The sequence below is a fragment of the Rhea americana genome, unplaced genomic scaffold (assembly GCF_003343005.1).
Source record: "Rhea americana isolate MKP2758 unplaced genomic scaffold, rheAme1 scaffold_35, whole genome shotgun sequence".
In the NCBI taxonomy this organism is placed as follows: Eukaryota; Metazoa; Chordata; class Aves; order Rheiformes; family Rheidae; genus Rhea; species Rhea americana.
Window position 1 is genome coordinate 4,713,744 of NW_028186479.1, and position 26,878 is coordinate 4,740,621.

At 35.9% G+C, this 26,878-nt stretch overlaps 1 protein-coding gene across 1 annotated transcript in view; it reads left to right on the forward strand.

Annotated features, from left to right (window-relative positions):
- Window positions 1-302: 302 nt before the first annotated feature.
- ATP2C1 (ATPase secretory pathway Ca2+ transporting 1) overlaps window positions 303-26,878 on the forward strand; it is a 51,576-nt gene continuing 25,000 nt past the window's right edge. Inside the window, exons 1-7 of the mRNA XM_085311850.1 lie at window positions 303-467; window positions 16,315-16,425; window positions 17,081-17,197; window positions 18,858-18,947; window positions 21,689-21,724; window positions 22,637-22,698; window positions 23,046-23,154. Of these exons, the coding sequence (XP_085167976.1) occupies window positions 462-467; window positions 16,315-16,425; window positions 17,081-17,197; window positions 18,858-18,947; window positions 21,689-21,724; window positions 22,637-22,698; window positions 23,046-23,154 (531 nt within the window). The 5' untranslated portion in view covers window positions 303-461. The remainder of the gene's footprint in view (window positions 468-16,314; window positions 16,426-17,080; window positions 17,198-18,857; window positions 18,948-21,688; window positions 21,725-22,636; window positions 22,699-23,045; window positions 23,155-26,878) is intronic.

Consider the following 26,878-nt stretch of genomic DNA (forward strand, 5'->3'; position numbering starts at 1 on the left):
GGGGGGGGGGGTTGCCTGGGGTGAGCGTCCGTTTTCGGTGCCGCGGCTCCGCGCGGGGCCGGGCCTGGGCCGGGCCTGTGCGGGGAGCGGCTGGCGGCGAGGGAAGGCGGCGGGGCGGCTCCGCGAGGCTGCGGCGCGGTGTTGTGTGGCTGCTGGGCGACTGATGTCCTCGGGGGCCTCTGACAGCTCTGCGGGGGYCTGTTTGCCGGGTGTGTGTGTGTGCGTGGAGAAGGGGCGGAGACCTGCAGGGTCTGCTTTGGGTTTATTTTATTTATTTTATTTTATTTTTTCTCTTTAGCGCTGGTTTCTCTTGCAGATGTTGCTGCAGGTGGGGGCAGAGGGAGCAGTGTGATTGCCTGGGATCTTGGGGCATCTCTCTCTCCACCTTGCAGTTCCTGCTCCAGTGCTGCTGTTGCTAAAGACTTTTGTAATTATCGAATCCCGAGCAGTTTCGATGGAAAATGAAGGTAAAGGTCTCATCAGAGTCACTGACTTCATTGGAGCTAAGAGGATTTTTGCATGCAATTTCTGATAACTGCTGGTGCAGCTGTATGCTTTACCGTTCCAGGGTTTTACAGGGTTGGGTTCATCTCATGGCAAGAATTTTGCTCTGCAGGCTGTAGCTTGTGAATTGTAGCACTATCTTTTTGCCTTTTCTTTGTGCTGCAGCTTATTGGACTAAATTGGCCAGGTTTTGAATGTAGTCTTGATGTTTTGTTTTTAGAGTGCTGTATGAATTTGAAATGTATCTTCTTGTGTTATTTATATAGGTGTTCCTGAGCATTACTTGCTCCTTATTTGCCTAAATTATATGCTTTTGTTAAATCTAGCCTTTCAGAGTGAAGCTTCTCAGCTTTAGTTGTGTTTTGTGTTGAAATCTTTTTTAGCATATATTCTGTATTCTTAAAAATCACTTAACTTTGTCCTTTTGGATTGTTCTTAAATTATAAAGTGACACGGAAGTTTCAAGTTGTACTATTTGAGAGATCTGGTATAAAGTTGTAGACAATTTATGTTGAAAGAAGTTGTGTTGTGCTTTCTCTTTCTTCTGTAGTTCAGGAATGTTTTAGTCTGTGGAGTTAATTCTGATTTTCCATGTTGGGCTTCAGTGTATGTTCCAGGAACCTTGAAAGCCCCTTTGCCTTATTGATAGAGTGACTGTGAGCTTCACACCTCTTCCTTTCTACTCAACTCTGGGTGTTGAAGAAATTTTCTCTGAAGTTCATTATACCCTTATTCATAGTAATATGAACCCTTGACTTCTCTCCCCCTCCTCTTCCTACCATTTACATTGTTAGCATTCTTTGGATATACTATGTAGATGATTTGGGGGCTGCTGGATTTTATTTGTGATATATTGTTTCATGATCCATCCAAGTTCCTTCTCTTCTCCCTATCCTTTTGAAAAGATGAGCTTTTTTAGTAGTTTGACTCAAATGGGATACTGGATTGAGTAGCAGTCCACAGTGGGATGGAGGAACAAAATTGTTTTCTTCAGTGGATGTTGTTCTGTTTTGAAATACATCTATCTTCTGGGACTGGAAAGATGTAATAACTGCAAAGTCCAAATAAAATTGGAAATTGCAGAGGTTTGCTGTAATATGTCATTTCAGAATTTTTCTAACTTTATTTTAAAGTTAAAAATTTATTATTCTATTAATCATCTCTTCTAAGAGAATCCTTGTAATGAAGAGCGTGGAACTTGCCAGAATGTTTGGGTTTTGTTTGTTTGTTTGTTTGTTTTTTTCCTCCTCTCCTTGGGAACACCTCTAGAGGATTGATCTCCCTTTTGGGAGCATAGATAGCTGGTAGGAGTGGTATTTGTGCATTTGCATTTCAGTCACCGAATTTTAAATAAGATTGGCAGCACTCAGAGGGGACAGGAAAAAGCAAAACAGATAGAATGCTGTTGAACAGCAGTGCACTTAGGAAAGAAAAATATCCACCAGAAACTTGTATGCCAAATGCCAAAACTAGGAAGACTTTGTCTTCTAGGTGTATTAACAAATAAATGTGTTATTACAGATGTAATGTATAATAAAGTAAGATGATAGAGTATGGCCTGTTTTAAATCTTCTGAGTGGTAATAGTTCAAAGATCGTGTTTCTTGAGTCTTTTGTGGAATAAAGAAATTATATTTAAGAATGACTGACATTTGTATGATAGGTAAAACTATGTATTTTAAAGTTACTTCTGGGGTGAAAAATACTTCAAAAGATGATTGAATGCATATTTCAAAGGCAGAAATAATTACCATGATTTACTGAGTTTTCAAAATAGGATAAATTTCTGTGGTAGGAAGAAAGCAAAACTTCAGTGTGAATAAAAAGGTTGAATTGATTCTCTTAACATCTTGGCATTCATTTGAATTACTTATTCTGCACTATTTTTCCTGCTATCTCATAATAGGGGGTGCTGACAAGCACATATTTACAACTGTCTACTGTCTGTTTTAGTCCTTTGTTTTTTTTTTTTGGGGGGGGGGAGGAGCTGAAGTTCTTATTTCTATGAATTTGATACTTTGAGACAGCTAGACTTCAGCAGCTTTTATATTGGAACTTTCAGCTCTCTAGAGATGATCCTTATTTATTATTTATTTTTTATTTTTTTTCCAGGAGATAGCTAAACTGTGGAACAAAGACTGCAATTGCAGACAGAAGTTTTGTTTTTGCTTTTGTTTTCCAGAACAGACTTTAAAAGGTCTCTTTAATTTGGATTTAGAGAGAAGAATGGCAGATTTTTTTCCATAGTTGGAGCAGTGTTTGAGGTCATAAAGTGATAACATGGATTAGAAAACTGAACTTTTCCTCTGTTAATTCAGTTTTCATAAACAGTATTGTTTGTTTACTGTAAGATAGCTGTTTTGTCCCGAGTCTGTCTCTTGTGTTGGGATGAATTGGACAGCTAATTAAACTTTCCCCCAAAATTCATGTATCTCAATGTTAATAGGGAAGAGAGAGGATCTCCCATCATAAGTACTTAGCTCAATAAATGTTTGACTTAGAGGAATGGCTTTTTTGTTGTTGTTCTGAAAAATAGAATTTAGACTTCTTTCCATAAACGGAGGGTTTTTTTGTTTGTTTGTCTATTTGTTTTTTCTTAAGCTGTAGGCAGTTTAGAGAACTTGCATTTTTTTGTTTTGGGTAAAACATAACTTTGAATACAAACTAGGCCTTATAATTTTTTTGGAATTCTCCTTAGACACCACTGCATTTTACCTGTTTTAAATGGCTTTTTGTGGTGGTAGTCATCTTTAGTCATCATTTTTTTAGATTGTGATCCTTTGTTCTGCTGAGGGTTCCCTTATAGAGGCTCTGCCTTTTTAGCAGGAAAAACAATGCAGGTAGTATTACATCAACTTTGAACCTGTCTACTCTAGGGTCAGACTATGATTATAAATACAAATTGTTTAAGAAGAGTACTGCTTTGTTACCAAGATCTTCTGGATCATTTGTTCTCAGATCTTAAAGTGCTTAACAGAAAAAGGCAAAATAACACTTTCTCACCTGTAAAACAGAAGATGATTTTCTCAAAATCATGTAGAAGACTGGTACAAAAACTCAGATAAGCTAATCACTATATGATGTTTCTGTTATTTACAGTGAGTTTTATCTAAGCTAATCTTTAGGGATAACTGTTAATATCAACCTGTACTGTGTTATATTACTATTTGGAAATTTCAGGATAGTTTTAATAATTGGATAAATACTGAGACAGAAGTTGATGGATTTGGAGCAGGGGGGAGGAAGGTACATTGGTTCTTCAAATAATCCTGAACTAATAAAAATATAGTTTTTGTTTTTGCCATATTCTTGAAGTGCAATTTACTTTCCTAATGAGTTTTGTGGGTATTTTTCTTAAATGATGAAAATGTGCTAAGTTGGAAAACTGGCAAAATGAATAGGTTATGGCTTTTGGAGCAGTGTGAGCTGCCTGGTCTAACTCTGCATGGATTAGGCAGGTGTAAGTACTGATGAAAGGATTGAGTGTGGATAAATGCAACTGGAAACAAAGAAGGGGGATGCCTGTGGCAGCACGAATTTGAAAACAATTTAAATTGTTCCAGAGTGGCACCATCAGTTGTCCATGAAAGTATCAATGATATCCAAAATAATCAAATTTTTGATGAAAAATCTGTCGGAAATCCTGAAGTAGGCTTTGTGTTATCACAGCAGTTCACATTCCCTTTGAATTTTGGATAATTTTWAAAAATAAACTAATAGATTGAAAAGGGATTTTGATGTTCATGGATTACTGTTTGTTACCATCTGTGACTTGGTATGAGAAGATTAGGACCACTACTTTACTTAGGATGACAAAAAGATGACATCTGTTCTGTATAACTTGAAGGATAAGGTGAGAAAAGAGTGTTTTTTTTTTTTTTTTTTTTTTTTTTTAACTGTCTGGAGAGACTTCAGTGAAGATCAGTTCTAAAAGGTAGTTTCCTATCTGTTGCTAGTTAATTCAGTTATCACAGCACTATCTTTTTGTCTGACATGAGAAATATAGATTGCCTTTTTAATTGAACAGCCAGTGTTGCCTCTTCATCTGCTGTTTGATTAGCTGATGGAACGTTATGTAGTTTCTTCCCCTTCCTATTATTTTCCCCACTGATAAAGCACAAATGTTAATCTATAGTAATGTGGAAATTGACTAACATGAAATCTGCTTGAGTTCAGACTTCACAAAATGTATGTTTAGTTATTTTGCTGTGTTCAGTTATTTCGCTGGCTTTGTAACTCCTCTGTATGGAGAATCTATTGCATAATCTTAGTGAATTAAAAATAGTGGTGTAAGAAAACTCATTTTCAAGGTGGCTAATTTAACACAAGCTTGCTTTTTGGTGAGCAGTTTGAGTGTGTGGTGAGAATGGTATCGTGAGGTGCAGTTCCATAAGATTATATGAAACAGTCTCATCACTGTTGAAAGGAGGCAATCCTGCTCTGAGCTGTGTTCTGCCGTTACGTGTTGTGTTGACTGTCGTGGTCATTGAATTTGTCTGACTTGCTAGCTTGACAGAGAAGGCTAGCCCAGCCCTTCTTCCCGTGAGCCATCTGTTGGATTTTTTGCTGAGTTAGTAAATTGAATTGGCTTGTGGATAGTTCAGTGAATGACAGAAATTGTGAGGACGTGAACTTCTGGGAGGGACATGAGGAGTAAGACCTCTTCCTTCTAGCATAAGCAAACCATTAGGTTGACTCAGTSTGCATGTAGTCTTATCATCAGTATATCAGAGCGAGGCATTCTGTGATTGGAGCTACCCGCTGTTTAGAAAGTGGGATAGGTACTGAAATTTGTTTGGAAGAGATGATTAAGGAAAAAAAAAAAGTAATGCACCTATTGGTGTAGTGTAATGATGTGGTATAAATTCACCCATAGACTACTGGAATTTTGCAAGAGTGGAACAGGTTCAGGATATGTAAATTTTGTTAGTTGCAATACCTGCTTTTGAGCCAGTGGAAGAGTTCAGGTGAAGGTGATACCTAATTGACACTGGGTGATAAAATTGGTAATAGCAGTGTGGTCTGTAGAAGCGAAAAAGAATGATACAGTTACAATGCAGAAAATAAAGTACAATAATCAAGATACAAATTTGGGGCAAACATCTGTTTATAGTTATTTGTTTTGTAAACAATTAGAAGGGATAAAATAGATAATGAGTTAGCAGATGCTGACTATGGAATCTAGATTTTAAAGGCTTTTAAAATATTTTTAAGTCATAAATGTTCTGCAGCACTTTTTTCTGCATACATAATTCACATAAAAGCTTGGTGAACACACTTACTGCTTTTCCAATTCTAAGAAAGCTTATTACCRTAAGTGGAGTAATTATACAGTGAGTCATGTTTGCATTTTAAAAAGAGCTGACTCCATCTTGGTCCTGAGAACTGTTTTAAATGAGAAGTTCAGGATTATATTTCACTTAACTTTTTTAGAATTTTTTTGTCACATTATTAACTATCTGTAGAGGTGTCAAGGGTATATAGAGTGAAGCATTATTTTAAACAAATTTGAACTACAAACCATGAGCAAATTCTATTTCTTTTGGTTTTGTTTTTTGTTTAGTGCAGCTATATGACAACTAAGGTCTGCATGTGTCATGGCTACATAACCAGTATATTGAGGGGAGGGGGTAGGGAGGGGCTGAAATTCTCTGTTAGTATTTACTGTTCAAGTACCGTCCTTCATTTTGAGAAACTCAATGTTTTGAAGTGTTAGGAGGTAGAAACGGACTATTGGAGAAAGAGCCAGATCATCTTATTTCTAAGCTTAGATCTTCTCTTCTAGAAAGTTAGCAACTGTCTGGCAAGATAAATGAYTGGTATTTAGACCCAAAGTCTTTCTGCCTTGATCTTCTGAAATGCCTTGGTTGAATTGGGACTTAACTGGAGATGTATGTTGTCTGGAGTGAAGTGAGATACTGCCACCTGTGCTCTCTTGCTTGAGTGATGAGATTCTGAATTGACTCAGTGCTGTTTTATATAAAACTTACTTTAATAAGGCACCAGCATTGTTTTGATAGGTTTCAGTGTGTGCTTAGGATTCTGTGTTTTTTTGTTCTTCTGATGAATAAGGTATGAAATGTTAAAGCTGATTTTTCGAGTAGCTGAGCAGTTTTTAGAACAGCAAGAATCAAAGCTGAACGTTTGGTTGATGTATAGTAGTCAAAGCATTCCAGTGTGTTCATGAAAGCATCCTTGGAAACTCTAATGCCAGCCTTTAAACCAGCATTACACCATTGTACATGCTCCAGAGTATATGGAAATGCTGTAAATAATAAATCTTTTGTGGTGATTAAGTTCAAAGTTTGATTGACATTCTGAACGTATACTACATAAATGGCCTAAAGAGAGATAAGACAATTTGGACTGATACAGTGGTGGGGATTTAGTCAGAATTTCTGCTATTACCCCTTAATGAATCTATAGTAATGTCAGGGGTAAGATGCCTTTTTTTTTGGAAATGCTTTCTCTCCAGCTATGGAGCAGGCAGTTCTCGTTCATGAGACTTGTGGAATAACCACATGGAGTATATACTAAAATTATGGAAAAATTGCCTAACATTGTTCTTACGCCAGTATCTTTGGTTGAATTAAATGACTGACTTTCCTTCCTATTTTTTAATTAAGACATTGTGAAACATCCTGAAAGAGTAAGATGCCTTTCAGGTTGTTCAGACAGATTTCTAGGAGAAGTGCAATATTAAGATGATTTTAATACTAAAATATTTTTTGGAGTTGGTCTTTGAGCTTATAGACTCCTATAGAGTGAAGCTGGATGTTGAAAGGAGTGTCTTGGAACAGATGTGTTGAGACAGACTTTAATACATTGCCTGAAGTAGATGGGAAATGGGGATAGGTCTCCCTCAAATATTTTATAACTTCTAAATTTAGGCAGATCCTGAGACTGAGACTGTCAGGGCTGATAGCTGCAGCCAGTATTTAAATTCCCGTTTCTTAGCCGGTCGAAATTACAAAAACGTTATATGCCTGGGAGTATGCTTCTGCTGTTTGACTGACTGTTAGCTTCAGTGAAAGCACTAAGCACTCCTCAAATACTTGAATGAATACAGCGCAGAGTTTTCAGGCTTGCAGGTCTGTTCAGCAAGTTGTTCTCATAAGTTGCGTATTCATTTCTCCCTGGTTAATGGGTGATGTGTGTGCCAGAATGAGCACACAGTGACCCTTTCTGTAGAGTCTTATGAAGAATACACAATAGCGAAGGGCTCAAACTGTGACCTCCAAGGATAGAAATCTACTCTACAAGGAGAACCCATTATTGCAAATTAGTATCTTTTTTTTCTCMTTCTAGCATTTTTGGAAACAGAACTCTTCTGTGTGCACTTCTTTTGATGTGGAAACTTCTGGTAAAATGTTTAAACTAAAATACTCTTGAATAGAAACAAATTTATTTGAATATTGGAAACTGGGCTGCTGCAGCTGTTTCCCTAAAAGTGAAAAATAGTTGCACTTTCCAAAAGATTCTGTTCAAATGAAAACACTACATGGTAACTTCAAAGTCTTCAAAAAGTATTTGCTATTCTGAGCAAACAGTGCCTCGTAGAAAACAAGTGGGTCATTAGTCTGTAGGCTTCAACCTTGTGGGTGTGAGGGCAGTTCTTCACAGTGGCAAAAAAGATGTTCCTTTTGGCAGTCAGTCTTGGATTTTGAAGGAATGTTGACTCATTGCTCTAGGACAATGGTGGTGTTCTGATCAAAGCTAATTGAGTATTTTTCATATCTAAATTTACAAGTTTATGAGACATCTTTAGAGAAATTGGTAGTTGAGACTACAAGAACATATCAATCTTCATGATAGTTATTTGTAAAGTACAGAAAATTGTATCAGTGTAGTCTACATGGATGAAACCTTTCCAAATATAACTTCTCATTTTATTCATTAAAATATAGGTAAACTAGTTCAGAAGTCAAGATTAAGACATTTTTAAAAAYGAGTTGACTTAATCTAGGAATGTTATTTTAGTTTGTCTGCATTTGCGGTTTGAAAGCTTGGTTGCACTGATGTAACAAGAGAGCTGCATCTACCATCTTCAGTTACTTYCACCTACTTCTTATGTTAGAATAACTGATGAATTCTTAATTCCTGCTAAGATCTGGAGCAATTKCAGGAAGGAAAATTGTGGAGGAAGTTGCATCAGTCGCGACCGTATGGCTAATCTGAGCTCTAGGGCAGTCTGAGGACTCTTCGTATGCTCCTCTCTGCACTACTTCCCCTTTTGGTATCCTGCCATGCATCTGGAGTTTGCTTCTGTACCTACTTTTTGCTGGGCTTGTTATCACTTGGTCATTGTTCCATGACTGGGACCTGTCTTGAGGCTCTGTGAGCACCCTGCTTTCCAGAAGAATGAAGCAAAAATTGCCTTTTTCTGAAAGGCAAAGGTAGAAAAATCTTGATGAAATAGACATTTTTTAAAGTCATTACTTAAAAAGTAGTTCTCTGGGATCACAGACACGTTACTGAGAGTTTGAAGATGACTGGTACAAAGATCGAAGATCGAGATCTCCAAAACATTTAACCACGAAGTCCTAATGTTTAGGAGAAGACTGCTCTGATGCTTCAACTTTGGAATTGATAGAAAAGGGGATTACTTCCACTCAGAATAGATTTTTTTTTTTTTTTCCTCCTTAAAGACATGCTTCACAGTCAGGAGTCTATGCCTAGCAGGAACTGTTTCGAAAGTTCATGTGTGTGCGTGCTCACGCTGTTTGCTGATAGCTAGTCTGATCTTTCAGGATGCCAGCCACAGCACAGGAGAGTGCTCATCTTTTATGATATTATGTGCACAGGTCTCTACATAAAACTGCATTTCTGTTCCTAATGCTCAGTTTCACTTTGCAATCTAGAGAGAGAGCCAGACACAAACACACACACACACACACACACACACACACTTCTGAATTGTTCAGAACTGGAAAGGAACGTGTTTTTCTTGTTAATCTTAAATTGGAGCTGAGCTTTCTAAATGTTTTGGTACAAGTTACACATGATTTGATCATACAGTGGATAAGGAAATTGGAAGCTTAGAAGTTTCAGTCTGTTATGCATTCAGTGAARCACCTTTTAATTAATATTATTAAACACCAGTGCCTCTTTTTCAGTGAGGGGAGAAATGGCAGCAGCATGAAATCTATGCTGTGAAATATATTGTCCTCCTGTCTTTTATAAGGCATAAAAACCTAATAAAAAAGACTTGCAACACACCAGTGATGCAGCAAGATTGCCAAAAGATACATGAACATTGACAGAAAATACATAATGGAATTCTAGGAAAAAAGGGGGGTTGGTATGAGCATGTCACCTAAAATATGGGAGTCTGCTACCTCCTGTGTGTGTAAGTTGGTAAGGCGTTCTATCTATACAGAAAAATCAGGCAGAACCATTGTTCAAGTGGCTAACTTGTTTTGCTTTCCCAGAGCATTCATAAAAGGTAGTTGCTTTGCTCTTTAGTCGTCTAGATAAGGGATGTGTTCTCCGGATGTGTTCTCTGTAACTGTCACAAATACAATGGCATGGCTGTAACAGRATTCCCATTATTTCTGTTTACGGATTATGTATGCTGCAGGTTTGAAACACCACTGTTTTTGATGCYGTGGTCTGTAGTTTCTCCCTGTGAAATGCACAGCAATAATTCATCGTGTTGAAGGTGAATGATCACATAACTGTTAATGATAGTTGTGAGTATTTGGAGGTTGTAGTTGTGATCTCAAAGAATGTGAGAAGAAATTGAAAAAGGATTTCATGTCTTAAAAGAAGTGAAAGATCTGAAAACTGGCATTCTAGAACTGTGGGATGAGAATGAGCTTTCTCTGCTGCCATTTGAAGTGTTAAATAAGTAACTACTTGTCTTGTAGGGTTGGCATCTCTGGTGGCCATGTTCTCCAGGGTATGGTTGCCCAGTGGCCCACAGATTTATAAGTTCAGAGAACTTATGAACTGTTAAGGGAGCTAAATAATGCTTTTTGTGAAACATGGGAAGATAGATTTAAAAATGAAAGCTGAATCTTGAGGGGAGGAGTATGGATTGAAAGGTATTGTAGTACTCAGGTTGGCTTGAAAGGGGTTCAGTTTCAAAGAGACTGATCAGGCTGTTCAGATGGACAGCAGGATTGAGATGGTGATAGATATGGTGAACAGGCAAATACTGCAGAACATGCCAGATTGGTGCTGCCAGTCATTTTTCTCCACTTCTAGTTGTGCCCCAGAAGGAAGAAGAAGGAGCTCCGCTAATCTGTAATTTACCAATGAGACAAACGGCTCTTTCTAAGAGGAGAGTCCCTGAGCCCAAATGCTGACATGCATTTCTAACTCAGGATTCTGAAACAAGTTGTGAGAGAAAGAAAAATCATTTTTTTCTTCAATTATCTCAACTTAAGCTTCTTTGTTATTTAAATCTCTACTTCCTTTTTTTCTTATTTTTTTGACTGTATTTTGCATTTGTAGGTCAATTGATTAGCTATGTGTTACATTTAAAGGATAGCTAATTAGCAAAGTATTTTGGTCACAAGATTGTCTAAAAGTAGATTTTGCTATGACAGCACTCTAARTTTTTAGAGCAATTTCAGTGAGTGTAGGTCCTGCCATTTACATTGTCAGCAGTGTACAGCTAGCATTTCTCATTGTTTTGAAAAGAATAAACGTATCTTAATATCAGCAAGCCCTGCTGATTGATAATGAGCTACTCCAGCTGAGCTGATAAGCAGAATAGTACACGTTAAACTGCAGAGGGATGCACAATCCTGATCCTTGCTGTTGATCATGTTAGAAAAAGAGTAGGCRGAATCTTGTAGCATATGGAGAAGAAGAATGTCTATAATGTTAATTGTTCRGGCAAACTAGAGATTTTTCACTAGAGACAACAGAATGGAACTTGTAAATTCTATTAATTAAGAGCTCTAGATCTTTGCTTTAACTTTAAACATGCTTTGGTCATAGTGCTATAATCATATGAGCAGTTTGTGTTTCTTGCCCTAGAAATGGTGTAGAGGTTGAAAGTGGTCCAAGAAAATTCACTGCTGAGACAACTGCTTATTTTTGTCTGTTAACCTCCTGCTTCGTCGTTGCCTGGTAGATTTAGCTGCAGGCAAAGAATGGGAAGCTGTAGTGGTAACTCTGAAAAAAATGCTATCTGATATAATAAAAACTGTGAAAASTGATCTAATATGGTAGCATAGACCAGTATCATTTCTTAGCCCCAATAAAAACTTTGTCAATAATTAAGTCCTAGTTGTGAACTAGGACTAGAACTAGAAATATTTCTATTACTAGAACTTCCAYAATGAAGTCCTAAAGAGTTTAAAGATACCTACTGATTTTTAAAAATGAATTGCATCATAGGATGGAAAGATCATAGTATGTATAAGTTAACTCCTTTAACATGGATACTATATTTTTGGAGTAGCATTTACTAGATACATTAACAGGTATTGCAGATGTCCAGGTCTCCAATGTGCAGATCGGGGCAGCAGTGTTAAAGATCTGTAGAATACTTGCTGACTGTACTGAGTAAATATTTGTTTCCCTTTCTTTGTGAAAGCAATACATACATAGTAAAGGAAAAAATACTTKCTTTTATGATCATTAGGTTCCAGCACATAGCAAGCATTTACTAACTAGTTTTTATTTGAGGTAAATCTATTGATGTAATCCACTTTATTCATTGGAAGATGATTATGAAGGAAACAGTGATAGTTTCTCATTGTACAGTACGAATTGCATAAGTAGTTGAATTTAATTAGTGACAAAATATTAGATATTTTAAATTGTTCTTTTCTAAACTATAAGGGTAGTTCAATCAACAGATATAATAGAGGTTTTTGAGAAATTAGATAAGGATCCATCACGAATTGTCTRATAGTATGTAATTTTGTCACAGATAAGGGAATTGACTGAAAAGAGATTCAATCCTTTATTTTTCTGATCTTGTACCAGATTTTTCTTGGTAGAATTTTTTATTGCATAGACATTTTACAAGTTTTTACAATTCTCCCTAAAAGCGGGGGATGGTTTGAATGCAATACATATTCAAAATCAATGGCTTTTTGAGTCCATCACAAAAGATTGTTGAAATGACTTTTTGTAGCAGAAATTCTATTACCCTAATCAAAGTGGGCTTTTGTTTTGTTTTGGGTTTTTTTTTGTTTATTTGTTTTTTGCAAAAGCCTGATCTTGCTATTTGTTATGAGTATTTTAATATTTGTGTTTAAGGATTTTAATTTTTAAAAATAAAGAGATTGTTACTTGATTCTYTGAAGTCAAGTATCTGAATTGATAACATTAGGGCAATGATCAGGAAAATGTATGCCTTTTTTGKAATAGTTACTTGAGCTTAGCAATCAAGTCTGTCTAAAAGGTATAAGGAAAAAGATTTTTATCAGCACTGAAATTGGCAATGGCTGTCAGTACATTTCTGCCAGTTCCTACTGGGAATGCTCGGAGGTTTAGAGTGTTTCTTTGRTGAAAATCAAAGTGGAGTGATTTTGGTTAAAAGCATGCGATTGTGGGTTTGTTTTAGAATAACACTTAGGCTGAATGGCTTTCAGCCCTAAATTTGGAGTTCAGTAACTAAGGCCCTAAATGTGGTATCTATTTTCAATAAAAATTAAAACCTAAGACTTAGGAGGAACTTTAAAGTAAGGAATATGAGCTAGTAGTTCAGCCATGTGTTTTACAAAAGAGGAATGGTTGTGGGAAGGTTTTGCGTGAGTGGTTGATTTGAGAAGGTATATAATCCAAGAAAGCTGAAATAAAAGTAGAGTTAAAGGAAATTGAGTGTGAACTCATAAAGTATGAAAAATTGTCATCTTCACTGGCAGTGTCCTGAGAATTGAAGTGGTTAAACTAAGTGTTGGTTCGTGTAAGTAGGCCTATCTGCAACCTTAACTGGATGTGTTCTTAAGTGCAGAATAGGTGAATTTGGATGCCAGTGTGGTTTGCAGGTAGACATGGTACATACAGAAGTTTCTGCAAGGCAGATTTGACTGAACTTGTGCCTTTTGGGGGCAGGTTTAGCTCAGTTGGTTAGAGCATGGATGCTGCTAATGCCAAGGTCGCGGGCTCARTCCCCATATGGGCTATGCTGAGGGTTGGACGAGATGATCTCCAGAGGTCCCTTCCAACCTTACCATCCTATGATTCTATGATTCCTAGGACTCCATCTTGTCAGCATTGAGTGCTTCATGGATGCCAGTAAAAGCAGTGCTACATTAAGCAAAGGCTTTTGTGTCTGCATAAAAAACTAAYAACAGACATGATGATATATCATTTCTCGTGAGGAAGTTTTACAGAGCTGAACATGTGTATTTTGTCGTTTTGAACTTGATATAAAGTATGATAAAGGTGTATTATCAGTGAAGTCATTTTTTTCCACAGACTTGTTTATTTTCAGTTTTAGAAAATATTTTTGTGAACTTCAGATCGTTATTTGGTAAATATGTACAAATCTGTTTTTTTCTTAAGCTATCATCAAGATTCTGGAAAGATAGTGAAGAGAAACATGTAGTTCAAGAGACTAAGAAGTTAATGCCACTAACATATTGAGATATGTTTACACAAATTGTCCTGTCTTTTTCAGTAATGTGATTTAGGCATCGAGTCCTAAAGTCTATATTCTTCCTAACTGAGATACCTGCCTTCTGCAATTATTATGATCAGCTTAAGTTGCTTTAGTATAATTTTAGTTTGCAGTGGGAATCTGTTGATGTTATGTTCTTGAGAAACCTTAGGCTGTGGAGCAAATGTCAGTCCCTGTGGCCCAGAATAGTGCAAGATCGTTGGTGTTAGGGCACTTACCCTTCTCTGGCTTTCATGTTTCTAGAAAGCATTTATGTAAAGTGTCTTTGGACTTTGCAAAGAGCCCTCTCATTAGGAATAGAAATTTACTTCCCCCTCTTGTTGAGAGTAATTAGTGAGATTCTTTTAAATTAATTTAAATGTACATTAAATGGTTTTGCCTGAGTATATGTTGCAAAATAGAAATCTGATATTTTGTGGAACCATGATTTGAAATATTTTGTCCTAGTTTCATGYCTTATTTGAACCATGTGAAAGTACTAGAAATGATAACTTGCTATATAATTTTTGTAAATGTGCATGTTTATAGCATATAATAATGTATATTYGCTGTTTTTTAAAGAAATATTTACATCAGTGTATTTACATAAAATTTCAGTAAATACCCACCCARTGCTAAACTAGATCGAAGTCAGGTCTCTTAAAGTGTTCTAATAAGGTGGCCACAGACTTTCTAGTTTTCGTCTTGGCTCACACGTACCCTTAAAATGATATTGAAGAATAGAACATAAACAAAGAACTGTGTTGGGAGCATGAGTTACCAGATCTGGAGGTGAGACRTGGTAGGATGTAGCCGAGCTCCCCCTTCCTTGGAGCCTTGCCGAGCTGTGCTGCAGTAGCTCAGCTGTCAGTGCCCTTGGCTGCGAGCCACTGAAAGCAGAGCTGGGGCCCACCTGGAGGTCAGCAAGTGCCCAACTAGGGTGCAGTTCTTCTGCCTCCTGTCCCCTCTCCCAGGAGCCCAGACCCATGCCGCACGTCGCCAGCCCTGTACCTTAGTCTCTAGACATGCTTTTTGTTGAATTCCAGTAAAGGGACAAGTTTTGTAGTTGACTGTTTCACCTGAGGAATGACATGGCAAGTGTCAGACTTGGCGGAGAGTTGCCAAATAAGTTTCTCTTTTAAGAGAAAACGTGCACGTTCTAACTATAGCACTTTCACCTTAGTTCATTGTACTCTTAGGCCTGCAGGCTGAGGTCTTTATTTAGGTAAGCAGCTAGGAGAACGAATATGGAGYTGGATTAATCTCAGCTATCTTGTTTGAGTACAAGACAAACTGTGTAGTATGAAACAGATCATCATGCCTTCAGGAGATTTTTTTTTTTTTAGTGAAATTTTATGACACATTGTTGAGACTTAAGTATTCTGTGATGGTAACATCTGTAAAGGTAATTCAAAACCACTGTTATCTTGTATAGAAGCATAAAAACATCTTTTCAAATTTTGCTCAGGTGTRGCAGTAAAAACATTTGTGTGGTGTAAGTTTGCATTTTAAGTGTTTTTCAGTTAATAAAAGGGCAAAAAACAGGCTAGACAAGATTTGCGTTATTAATCGTGGGTGTAAAGAGTACACTAAATTAGTGTGAGGGTAAAGGAAGGAAGAACTATCATTTCAGCTTCTCATATTTAATAAGCAAAAACTCTAACTTGGCTTCATTAAGTATCAAAGCATTGCTGAGCTCTGCTACTGATATTTTTTCCTAATAAGCTGTTCTGCAGTTGACAACTTGTTTTCTTAAAATTACAAGAAAATATTTTTGTGATATTGATTTGGAACGTCTGTACTGTAGTCAAGTTTTATGACTTTGCTTATGTCTGTGCTCTTGTTCATGGTCTTAAAAGTTATTTCTCCGTTCTTTAAGTAGACCTAGTTCTTGTTGACAAACTGCAGCTTGATGAGTGGAAAGTAGGAGGAGGGAGTGAAATTTATCTGAAGTGATTATTTTCTCACCAGGTGTTAAAGGAATGAGCTACAGGATTATGAATATATGTAACTGTTAGGATATCTGCCATCATTTTGCATGTTAGTGCAGAAAGTGTCTTCTAAGTTGCATGTCCAGGCCTTTATTATTGCAGATGGTACTGCATAAAAATAAGCTGAAAACAATGCAAATTACTATTGAAAAATATCTTTTAATGTCATTAATACTACATCACTCTAGTATGTATTGTTTGGTACAAAATGTCAGTGCTTCCCTTTCTTAAGAACTTTGATTTTGTTTCTTAGGTTGCACGTCTTCAACAAATCCCTGATGGTGACAATGAGACAATGATTCCTGTACTGTCTTCAAAAAAAGCAAGTGAATTGCCAGTTGATGAAGTTGCAAGCATTCTGCAAGTAAATGRTTTTGCATCTCTTACGTGGCTGCACTTATGAAATGATGTCTGATAGTTTTCATAGCTATTGACTCAGTTTTCCTATGGATTCCTTAATACATTTTGGCAGCATCTATCTTAAGTGGAGGAGCAGRATAAGAGAGCTACCCATTGACAGATTTACAAACCTTTGAATCTGTGTTAATTCCCCATGTAGATGGTCCTTTTTATTGTTTTCTGTATGCTTGACTACCTGAACAATACACCATAACTGCTCAGCACTGACAACCCAAAACTTTGAGGCTATTGCTTTCATTTGACCGAAGAACTGAACTCCTGGCATAATCCTCAAGAGTCTGAACTATGCCTGTGGTTWGGCTTGCTGAAGATATTCTGCAGGGAAGATCAGCAGCCATTTAGAGCTGTGAAAAAGCGTCTGTTTCTGTATTACTTCTGTGAATTTTTTGTTTTATCTGTTATTTACTGGCAAACCTAGTTTTAAAATAGCCATTAGCTAGCTTTTATTCTCATACACACATTAGTACCAAGCTTGTCTCTCTGATCTTGACCACGTTTTTATAATCTAAGGCCATATATTGTAGTGTTGGAATTTTGTTTGAAATACAGCTTATCAGTGTTATCATTGACTTTGTATTATTCTTTGTGTATTTTAATAGGCTAATCTTCAGAATGGCTTAAAAAACTGTGAAGTTTGTCATAGACGGGCATTCCATGGATGGAATGAATTTGATATTAGTGAAGATGAACCACTGTGGAAAAAATATATTTCCCAGGTGAAGATTTTCATCCTTTCTTCTTCTGTCTTAATACAACACCTCTTTATTTCAACATCCRTCTTTAATACATTTTCCTCTGCGTTAGTTTTCATGTGCATGAACATATTTTGATAACAGTGGGTAAACTCTAGTAAAATTATAAGTTATGACTTCTGTAATTTATATCTAACTTACCTTTTGAAAAAGCTTTTATTTAGATTCTTGTCTGTGTTTTAATCATGTGATTTTTTTTTTTTTTTTTGAGAGGAGTATATATTCTTAACTAGAATGTTGCTGTTTGTAACAGGTGTGAGGGCAAGAAAAGCAGAATAAAGTTCCCTATAGGCCAGGGCTTGAGCATGAATTATCCTCTGTGGTCAGTTGTAAATGCATAGGACTGAGCATTGGTTTGTGTTTGACTGGAACATTAAGTACAGTTGCCTTGATAGACAAAGGGAATTTTAAAAAGCAAAACCACTGCCATTGAGGTGAGAGTGGAGGTGGGGCCAGCCTTGATTGTCGTGTTAAGCTGAACTGGCAAAAGTCGAGTGTTAATACTCTTTCTGTTGAGCTTGGCTTGTTATATATGAGAGCTAGCGCAGCTTCTCTGAATGGTGGGAAATGTCTTCTTTCCCAAGTCTGCYGTACCAAGTACGGTAACTTTCACACAGTTATGTGGAGTGGGTTTTTTTGTTTTTTGTTTTTTAAATTAATGTATGTTAAATATTTTGGTCAGTATTTTCTGTAACTTATCTGAGCCACAGTATAATTATGTTCTAAATTAAACCCTGAAGTAATAGATGATTAATTCTGGAGAAACAGTTTTACATGAAGTGACTGTGGAGATATATTCAGCTCTCTGCTGATGACAGGAGTGGGAACATCATTACATATTAGCTGTCTTCTGTCATTAATGCTTTTATTTTTCCATGGGTAGTGTCAAATGCATCAGAACACTTCTAAAATAGGTTATCTAGGCCTATTTAAATAGGGTTTGTTAAGATACGTATTTGCTATAAATGTACTTGCTTTTCATATGTGCTCATAGAATGTCCTTCAATTTAGAATRTAGGAATGTTCTCTTTTTAATTTTTTTTTCCATTAAAAAATGACTCTGTTGGCAACCGTCATGTAAAAGCAAGATTTGTTGTTATTTACCCTTAAAATCTAAAGTGAGTTTATGATCTCACAGGAAGGCTTGTATCTTGGGGGCTGAGGGGAGGGAGGACCCAAAACACAAAAGACCTGAGGAAATATGAATTGAAAACTATGAAACCTGCCTTGATAGTGATAAGTTGCTGGGAACAAGATCTGCCCCTTATCTCAAGGACATTCTGGATATTTTTTTTTTGTGTGTTGAAATGCAGTATAAACAAGTACAGGAAATAATTTATTTTTTTCACCTTCAGAGAATACAAATTAAGAAATGTAAGAAACAGTTTTTTCCTGATATATATTGAATATAGTTCATTCAGAATCTTTAATAATGTAAAAAAGCAAGCTTGCTTAAGTAAATTCTGTGAAATAACTATAGTCAGATTTTGTTTTGTASTGATGGCTTTGATCTGTTGCGTTTGAGAGGTATTATTTTATAATTAAAGTCTGATGTGCTTTGAGGGAGAGGTGAAATGGTCATTCTGTCAGAATATTGTTGAATTACTCTTCTGTTTCCTTTCAGTTTAAAAATCCCCTTATTATGCTTCTCCTGGCATCTGCRGTCATCAGTGTTATAATGCATCAGTTTGATGATGCTGTCAGTATCACTGTGGTAAGGAACTAAAATTTATCTTCTTTAAGAGTGTTTGATGTCCACATGTACTTTTGATGTTCTGTGAATGCTAATGTAGGGTAGTATCATTTGATTCTAATTTATGAAGTTGATTACATGCTAACATTAAATCAGTTAAGCATGTTTCTGGATATTGTTTGTTCTTGATTGATAACCATAATACATACCAAAATAAATTTATATTGACTAATAATTATCTGGCTGCATCTTATATATTTACTCTTTCATTAATGATTGAAACATCAGTAGTTAGTTTGTTTTGAGAAGCAATTTTTGATGTCTTCAATTCTTATCTTAAATTATGGTCTAAATTAAAATTGTAAATGGCAAAGTTGTTTCTTTAAATATGTAATCCTTTTAATTACGATGAAGAAAAGTGAACTCTTTAGAAACAGCAGAAGACAGAACCTGAAATAATGAATTTTGTATAAATTTGCAGTTAAATAGCCTGTTAAACTAGTGAGCAAATAATGTTTATTGGTACAAATAATGCTGAGAAGAAAATTATCCCTTCTGTCCTTTTTGGGGAAAAGATGATAGTGAAGAATTGGAAAGGCTGTATGATAATTGAGCTGCTTTTTGTCTTGGCTGACCTCCTCACTGCGTTATGCTGAGGAGTTTTGCTTCTGTAGTTAAGGTAACTTGAGCTTTGCTCCTAGCACCTCTTATTCCTTAGAAATTTTAGCTTTCTCTGGATAAACCATAGATTTCTTTTAAGTAAAACCGTACAATTTTGAATTTGAGTATAGTGTTTGGAATGTTCTATTGTGTTAAGAAACGTATTTAATTGTTGCTTTGCCTTAAAGTTGAATTACTTCCAGTGTGGTTTTCTCCTTGGTTACTGCTACTATGTCTCTATTACTTCTTATCCCTTTTGAGCAAGGCAATGAGAAGAGAAGGCTGCAGCTAGTATAAGAGAACGATAATTTCTCTATTTTGTGCCACAACTTAGGAAGGGTGCTTAAGTTGCCTCGTGAACTTTGATGTCTAAAAATACAGAGGAAAAAGTGCAGTTGAGTTAAAGTTTCTTAATTGTGTGTGTACGTGTGTGTGTGTGTGTGTGTGTGTGTGTTCCTCCCCCCGCGCTGCCACATCTAGCTTCTGGTTAAGACACCATTTTGTCTTGTAGTTATTAATGCCTGTTTTTTCTATCAGCTAATGAAGTTTTGTTTTAGCTTCCTTTCAGATGACAGTGCAATTTTCCTGTGGCTGTATATTTGTGCGCAGAGCCTTAGCAATGAAAGTAATATGCTKTTGAAGATTAATGACATGTATTCTTTTGGTAGCATTTCTTTTAAGCAGCTTTTTCTACGGTTTTCGCTCGGCTAATATAAATGTTTTGTAAATCTGTGTGACTAACTGGACTAGAGAACCAGTATGGGTTAAAAATTACGTATCTTCAATACTGGTTTCTTGATGCAAAGCATTGCACGTAGACAAACKCAGACTGACATGAGGCCAAAAATATGTGACTATCACAGGTAGTGTGAACTGTAGAAGGTAACGTCACCCCTGAAAGAAATGTGTGTGTAACCATGGTGAAAGTATGCTGTGGGAGGATGGGAAATATGTAGTTATTAAYTAATATTAATTTGTTAAGGCTAACGTTACTGTCAAAACAACGCAGACTTGTTGATTTTGGCCTTTGGATTATTCAAGAATTTAGCAAAAGAAATTTCTTCTGTAAAATAGTCATCTTGATTTTTTGGTAATTRCAATGTGTACTTTAGAGGCTTAATTAATAGATTTTGTGCTTTTAGTATATAGTTGTGTGGATCTGTAAAAAATTAGTGTTATAGAACTCAATCTGAGACTGTGTAGAAGGGGAAGATGATACTTTTTTTAAACAAAAAATTGATCTTGGTCACATTCGTTTCCTGATAGATTTTTTTTTTTTGTTCACATGTCAGATCACATGCTCACTAACCCCGTGATGTTTATGTTGAAGTGCCTGTGTGTTACCAGGATCACTTGCAGGGTAGAAGGGAAGGCTTACTATTCAATCCTAATTAATTTTCTTGGGTTCTTAATGCACAGTGAGGAACTGGTGTTGTGGATGTGGGTTTTCTTTTCTTCTAGAGCCTTTTTATTTGGGATCTAGGCTGTTGGAGGTCTTCTGCCTCAGTGTCTTGTCTCAGACCTCTGGAGTCTTGGACAGTCTCCTTGTTCTTTTCCTTATGTAGATGTTTTATGGCTCCAGTCTTGTTCTTTATCTCACTACYCTATTTCTGGTTTTGGGAGATGGTTCTTGACCTTTTTGAATCTGGTTATTTGAATGAAGCCGCGTCTCTGATGCTTGGTAGCAGTTAACACATCATTCCTTTAACCCTTGTTCTGCTTCATTTAATGTTTCTGTACTCACACTTCGCTCAGACCATTGTTTTATTTCGGTCACAGATCTCCACTGCTCTATTTTGCTCATCTTTTAGAAATGCGGAGTAGAGATTATTTTCCAGTCAGTAGAACCTTTTCTTCCAAATCAGTAGTTAGTTATAAATTTTATTTTTAGTAAWATCACTTTATTGAGATTCTTGGATGTTGCTAGTACGGATGTAAAACGATAGTGCTTTTTGCTTTTTAAACGGACTTGAGGGAGAGTCAGTGATTTTGAAAAAGAACATGTTTCCAAACCATATTGTTAACATATGATTAAGCAAAAGCAAATCAYTTTAATGGCCATTTGAAATTCTTTTATCTTACCTGCTTTTGTTTTCTTGCAGGCAATACTCATTGTTGTTACTGTTGCCTTTGTTCAGGTAAGACATCTGCTGTCCAAACAAGATCAATGCTTTTATATAAAACTCTTTTATTTAATAAAAGACTGAAGTAGTTGTCCTGATACATTGTGCAGCTGTGAATGGTTGAGTAAAGTGCTCTGTGCTTTGATCCAAGCCTTTTGCCTTTTCTAAAGTGCATGATTTGTTCTGCTTTAACTACAGTGACATTTATGTATCCATACAAGTATTATAGCCTACCATAAAAGAGTGCTTGTGTAGAACACTCAGATTAAACAGTGTTGAACTACTCTTAAATATTTCATTTCACAGAAAATAGATTTTGAAAATGTGACTCTGGCTGCAATTTTCTGCGGAAACTTTACAGAATGATTCTTCCAGTCATTTGCAAAGGCGTAAAGAAGTTGTTATCATTTTGTAATACGCACCTTTAATACTCAGTGTATAAACCAAAATTGCTTTATGTTTATGCTCAGTATCTTTAATTTTGTAATCGGCTTTTTGAGGTTTGAGGTAGGTTATATTACCTTATTTCTCCAGAGGTTAAGAGTATGAACACAGTATTTTTGGTACAGCTGATATGCAGTAACTTGCTAAACTGTAGGACTAGATCATGTCTGAGCCATGAATTAGCATTTCTGCAAGTGTTAAAAGGCCTGAGAGAAAATGGGAAGAACATCTTGACCTTAAGAAGTGCATCTAAGCAAATTGTTAAATTTGTAAAATTTTCAATGCTTGAACTATATTTGTTATCTAAAGTATCTAATATGGAACTGTTGAATGGCATCCCTTTAATGATTCTTTGGAATGTTACCTCAATACAAATTGCTAATAAGATAGATTTCAGTAATGTGGATTTATCTTAGTGATTGTTAATTTTTGCCTGTTTTTAAAACATTCTCTGCTTTATTTGTGCTTTTACTGTGTCCACAGGAGTACAGATCAGAAAAATCTCTTGAAGAGCTTAGTAAACTTGTGCCTCCAGAATGTCATTGGTATGGAATTGTCTGTTCTTCCAGTCCTAAATTTAGTGTTAGATTTAATCTGAATTGAGTAGGGTTATAAAAAACTTACCACTTTGATATCAAGTTGTTATAGTGACTTAAAACATGTTTTGCTTTGAGCCTAAAATACTATTCCACAGTTTTGCCTGTTGAACATTCCAGATGATGTTGCTGATATATAACTTAAAGAAACAAGCAGCAAAACAAATCTTATTTGGTTGACTTCTAAAACGAGTAAAACGAGCTGCAATATGTAGTCAACGTTTTGAAAGCTTTTCTCAGACAAGATGCCAGAGAAGACATTCTTATGCACTTTGACTTCATGTTTTCGCCTACAGTGTACGAGAAGGTAGGGTGGAACATACACTTGCAAGAGATTTAGTCCCAGGTGATACAGTCTGCCTGTCAGTTGGAGATAGAGTCCCGGCTGATCTACGATTATTTGAGGTATATACCTAATATACTGTTTTAACATTTAATAACTTCTCTTTCCCTCTGTCTCGTAAAAAGAAAAGATGACCACTGAATGTTGAATGACAGTAAATATTACTGTTTGGAACTCACAATTATTTCACTATTTTAATAAAAATTTCAAAGTAATTCAGCTTCCAAGTGTAATTGCTTTGAAAATCCTCACTTATAACAATATTTGTGGTTCTTGAATATAGGAAATGACAGAACGGGATTTTTTGCGACTATCTCAGGTTTTACTGAATTTTATGTATGTTATTCATTCTTGAAAATTTTGKTTGAATTCTTTTTGCAAGTGTTAAAAAGTTACAAAATGATCATTTTCAGTCTGAATTATGTGATATCTAGCTGCTGTTTGCAACTGATCTTGAATCTTTACTTGCATTAATATTTAGGGTGTCATTTCACTGTTCTCTGCTAATGGAATATTAGAATAAATACTTGTGAAATTGTGCCAGATTAATCTTTTYTCTCTAAGTCTTCTAGTTTGCTAAATATTTGACTAATAACATTATCACTGCTGGAAGTGCCTGAGTGGAAGCAATAGCACTGTAACAGTACTTGCAAATTCTCCAAAGACAAAGTGGAATATGTATTCCTCTTGCTTGTTTGATTTTGGCTAAAGAATGTCGTCTTGCTTTTCTGTCAGATTTTGGGCATTCTGAGGATGATAATGTGTCTGGGCCATTGTGTTAAAGTAATTTCAGGACAAGCTGAGCTGAATTTCTTGGAAGCATCCACAGCTGATACTGAATTAATCATTGCTGATTTAGATGTATAGATATGTAATATACACACACGTACACATATATATGTATATGTGTGCACGTGTGTGTGTGTRTATATATATATGTATGTATCTATGATACAGACAAAGCCTCAACCAACTATTTAGTTCCTGAGACAAGTTTGTGTCAGTCTCGGAAGTTTATCCGAGTCATCTGTAGTTAGCGTCTGTAGTGTAGCCTGTATTTTAATGTTTTTCTGGCTAGTACCTTTTTCTATTTGTGACTTCCAACATTTCTGCGTGAGTGTAAAAATGGTGTTGCCACAGCATCTACTGTGTTGCTCATAAGCTCATAGTATGTTATGGTAGTAGCATTCTTGCAGCTCTCACAATGGGAAGCAGAAGGGGGATTGTAAGTTTTTGTAGACTGATACTACAGCAGCGTATACACTGTATCTCAACTACTGTTGCAAACTATTTGAAAGTAAGAGCATGCGATAACCAGTTGCCTCATTCTAGCATTGGAAATTTTTCTCACACTTGGGGTTATATATGCAAATACATAGGGGTATGTGTGTGTGTGTATATATATAATTATGTATGTATTTTAAATCCTGTGTGGCAGAATGTGCGTATCTTTTCTTAGAAATTTGAAGGCTAATCTTTTTGTGAAAAGACTGACCATGGTCATCACAAAAGTATGATGTTTTTATTTATGTTTCCATACAAACGGCGTCTTTTACACTAGAAATACAGCAAAAGGCAGCAGATATTTTCAGCTTAGATATATAATTGCAGACAGTATGAGAGACAATCTATGCAATTTGTGTTCTAGTAATGACTTACTAGCAAAGCAACTGGTTCTGAGAGGTTTCATGTCAGATCTTCCTGAGAGAGGAAGAAAAGGGGGAAGCAAATATACTCTATATGCTGGATATCCATGAGGATTGTATGAGCGTTTTCATTTGAAGTGATATTTCTTGTGGGGTCAGATTTTCTGATTTTTTTTTTTTTCAGTCTGAAGTGGCATTTTTGGTCGTCTAATGTATAAAAGGTGAATACATCACATGTTTGGAATTGTTTTTTCTTTCTTTTAAATAACTTCAATATTGCATGCYATGCATAGGGAAGAGGCTTAGCCCAAATCAAGGTAGATGTGCACTGAACTCCTATAGAACTGCCAAAACCTTGGCAGTGGTAAGAAAAAGGTTAAGTCTGCACTATTTATATAACTTGATACAATCTTAATTTACATTATCATATACTTTTGTCCCTTTTGCTCCATTCATCATATATGCGGTTTAAAAAGCAAATGGGATTTCACCAGCTTCAGCAATTTAAGTTATCKGTTTGTTTTTCTTTCACTCCTGTGTTTTACCCCTGTGCATATAGTGGGAAAGCCTGAGGAGCTTATTTGGACAAAATATCACTTCCTACCAGGTTACCTTGGATGTAGCCTGATAGTTATTTTTTGTAGAGCTGTATAATACAAAGATTCAAGTGCCTGGAGGGGATTTAAACAATATAATTTTATTTAAATTGGAAGTTGGTATTAAATTTATGATATAAACAGTGCCAAATATATATTTTCTTGCATTTTAAAGTTTCAAGGATGAAGTATTGAAGATAATGACTCACAAAATGATGTGCTGTGTTTAAATAATCTTAGAACAATATCTGTGTGTATCTTTGACTTACATTTTCATTTGACAAAGCTCAGATTTCATCCAAATAAGTGTATAGCTTAACAGCATTGGTTGTTCTTTAATGTCACTTGTTTTGGAAAAATTACTTTATCTCTATCAGTCCCTACCTGTTAAGTGTTATGTGGAAGAGGGACATTAAAAAAATTGTACAAAGGTCATCTTTTCAGATAAAGAGCTAAATCTCTCAGCATATTCTAATTGATGATACTGTTGTGGAAAATTGCAGAAATGGTAATTAAGCACTGCTTGCTTTCTGAAGTCTTCCATGTATGTGAAAAGAAATTTATTGGACTAGCCCTGGGAGAGGTTAATCTCATATACCAAAGCATGATGTTTGAAAACCTTTTCTGGCCTAAAATTTCTGTATGTTAATGAGCAGTCCATCGAGCTTTATCTTAATCCTCTCTAAAGCCAAAATACTACATGCCTGTAGCAATGTAGGCTTTGAACAAAAATGCTTTTAGGAGTGATGATAAACAAATATTTCAAAGCTTAAAGCTAAACCTCAATAGTAGCACTTTGGCATCTTCATATTGTTTCAGTTTGGAGTCTGAGGAATACATCACTGATAGACAATTACTATAGAACTTTCCGGGATTAATCATTCGTAATGGTTTTGAGTGAAAAATTCATTGTGGTTTTTGACAAGTGTCCCTTTTCCTTTATTGATACAGCACGAACCTTTTAAAAATGGGTACTGCCCTGGTAACTATTTGAGAGAATAGCAGGAATTAGAGGGATTTGACTGATCAGAAAGCACTTTAGTAAAGGTACTATCCTCTTTTTTAACATTGACTAAATTATTTTTGATTTCTCAGCCTATGTTCATTCTGTAGTCCAGCTAAAGCTGGAGTGTATCAGACTTAGCATGCCACTAAAAACAACAACAACAAAAAAAAAAACCCAAACAACCCCCTCACCCCCCCCCAAAAAAAAAGAATAAAACCCTTAAACCTCAGAGCGATCTAGTATAGTGTGTTGGTACCAAGTGCAGTGTAACTGATTTGCATTTAGTCTTTGTAAATGTTACCTTTTCAAAGAGATTTTACAATGGAATTTTATTGTGCAGCCTTTAACCCTGTTTTCCTCAAGGAGATTGTCTCAATTTAGTGATTTGGTCACAATTACTTGATTTATTCTTTTTAATAATGCAGAATTACTTAGGACTTTGTCTACAGATTTGTGATTCAGGCTTTTTCATGTTTTAAAGGATATTCAATACCCATTAAAGTCAATAGAAGTACTTATATTAATTGTGAAAGGTAGA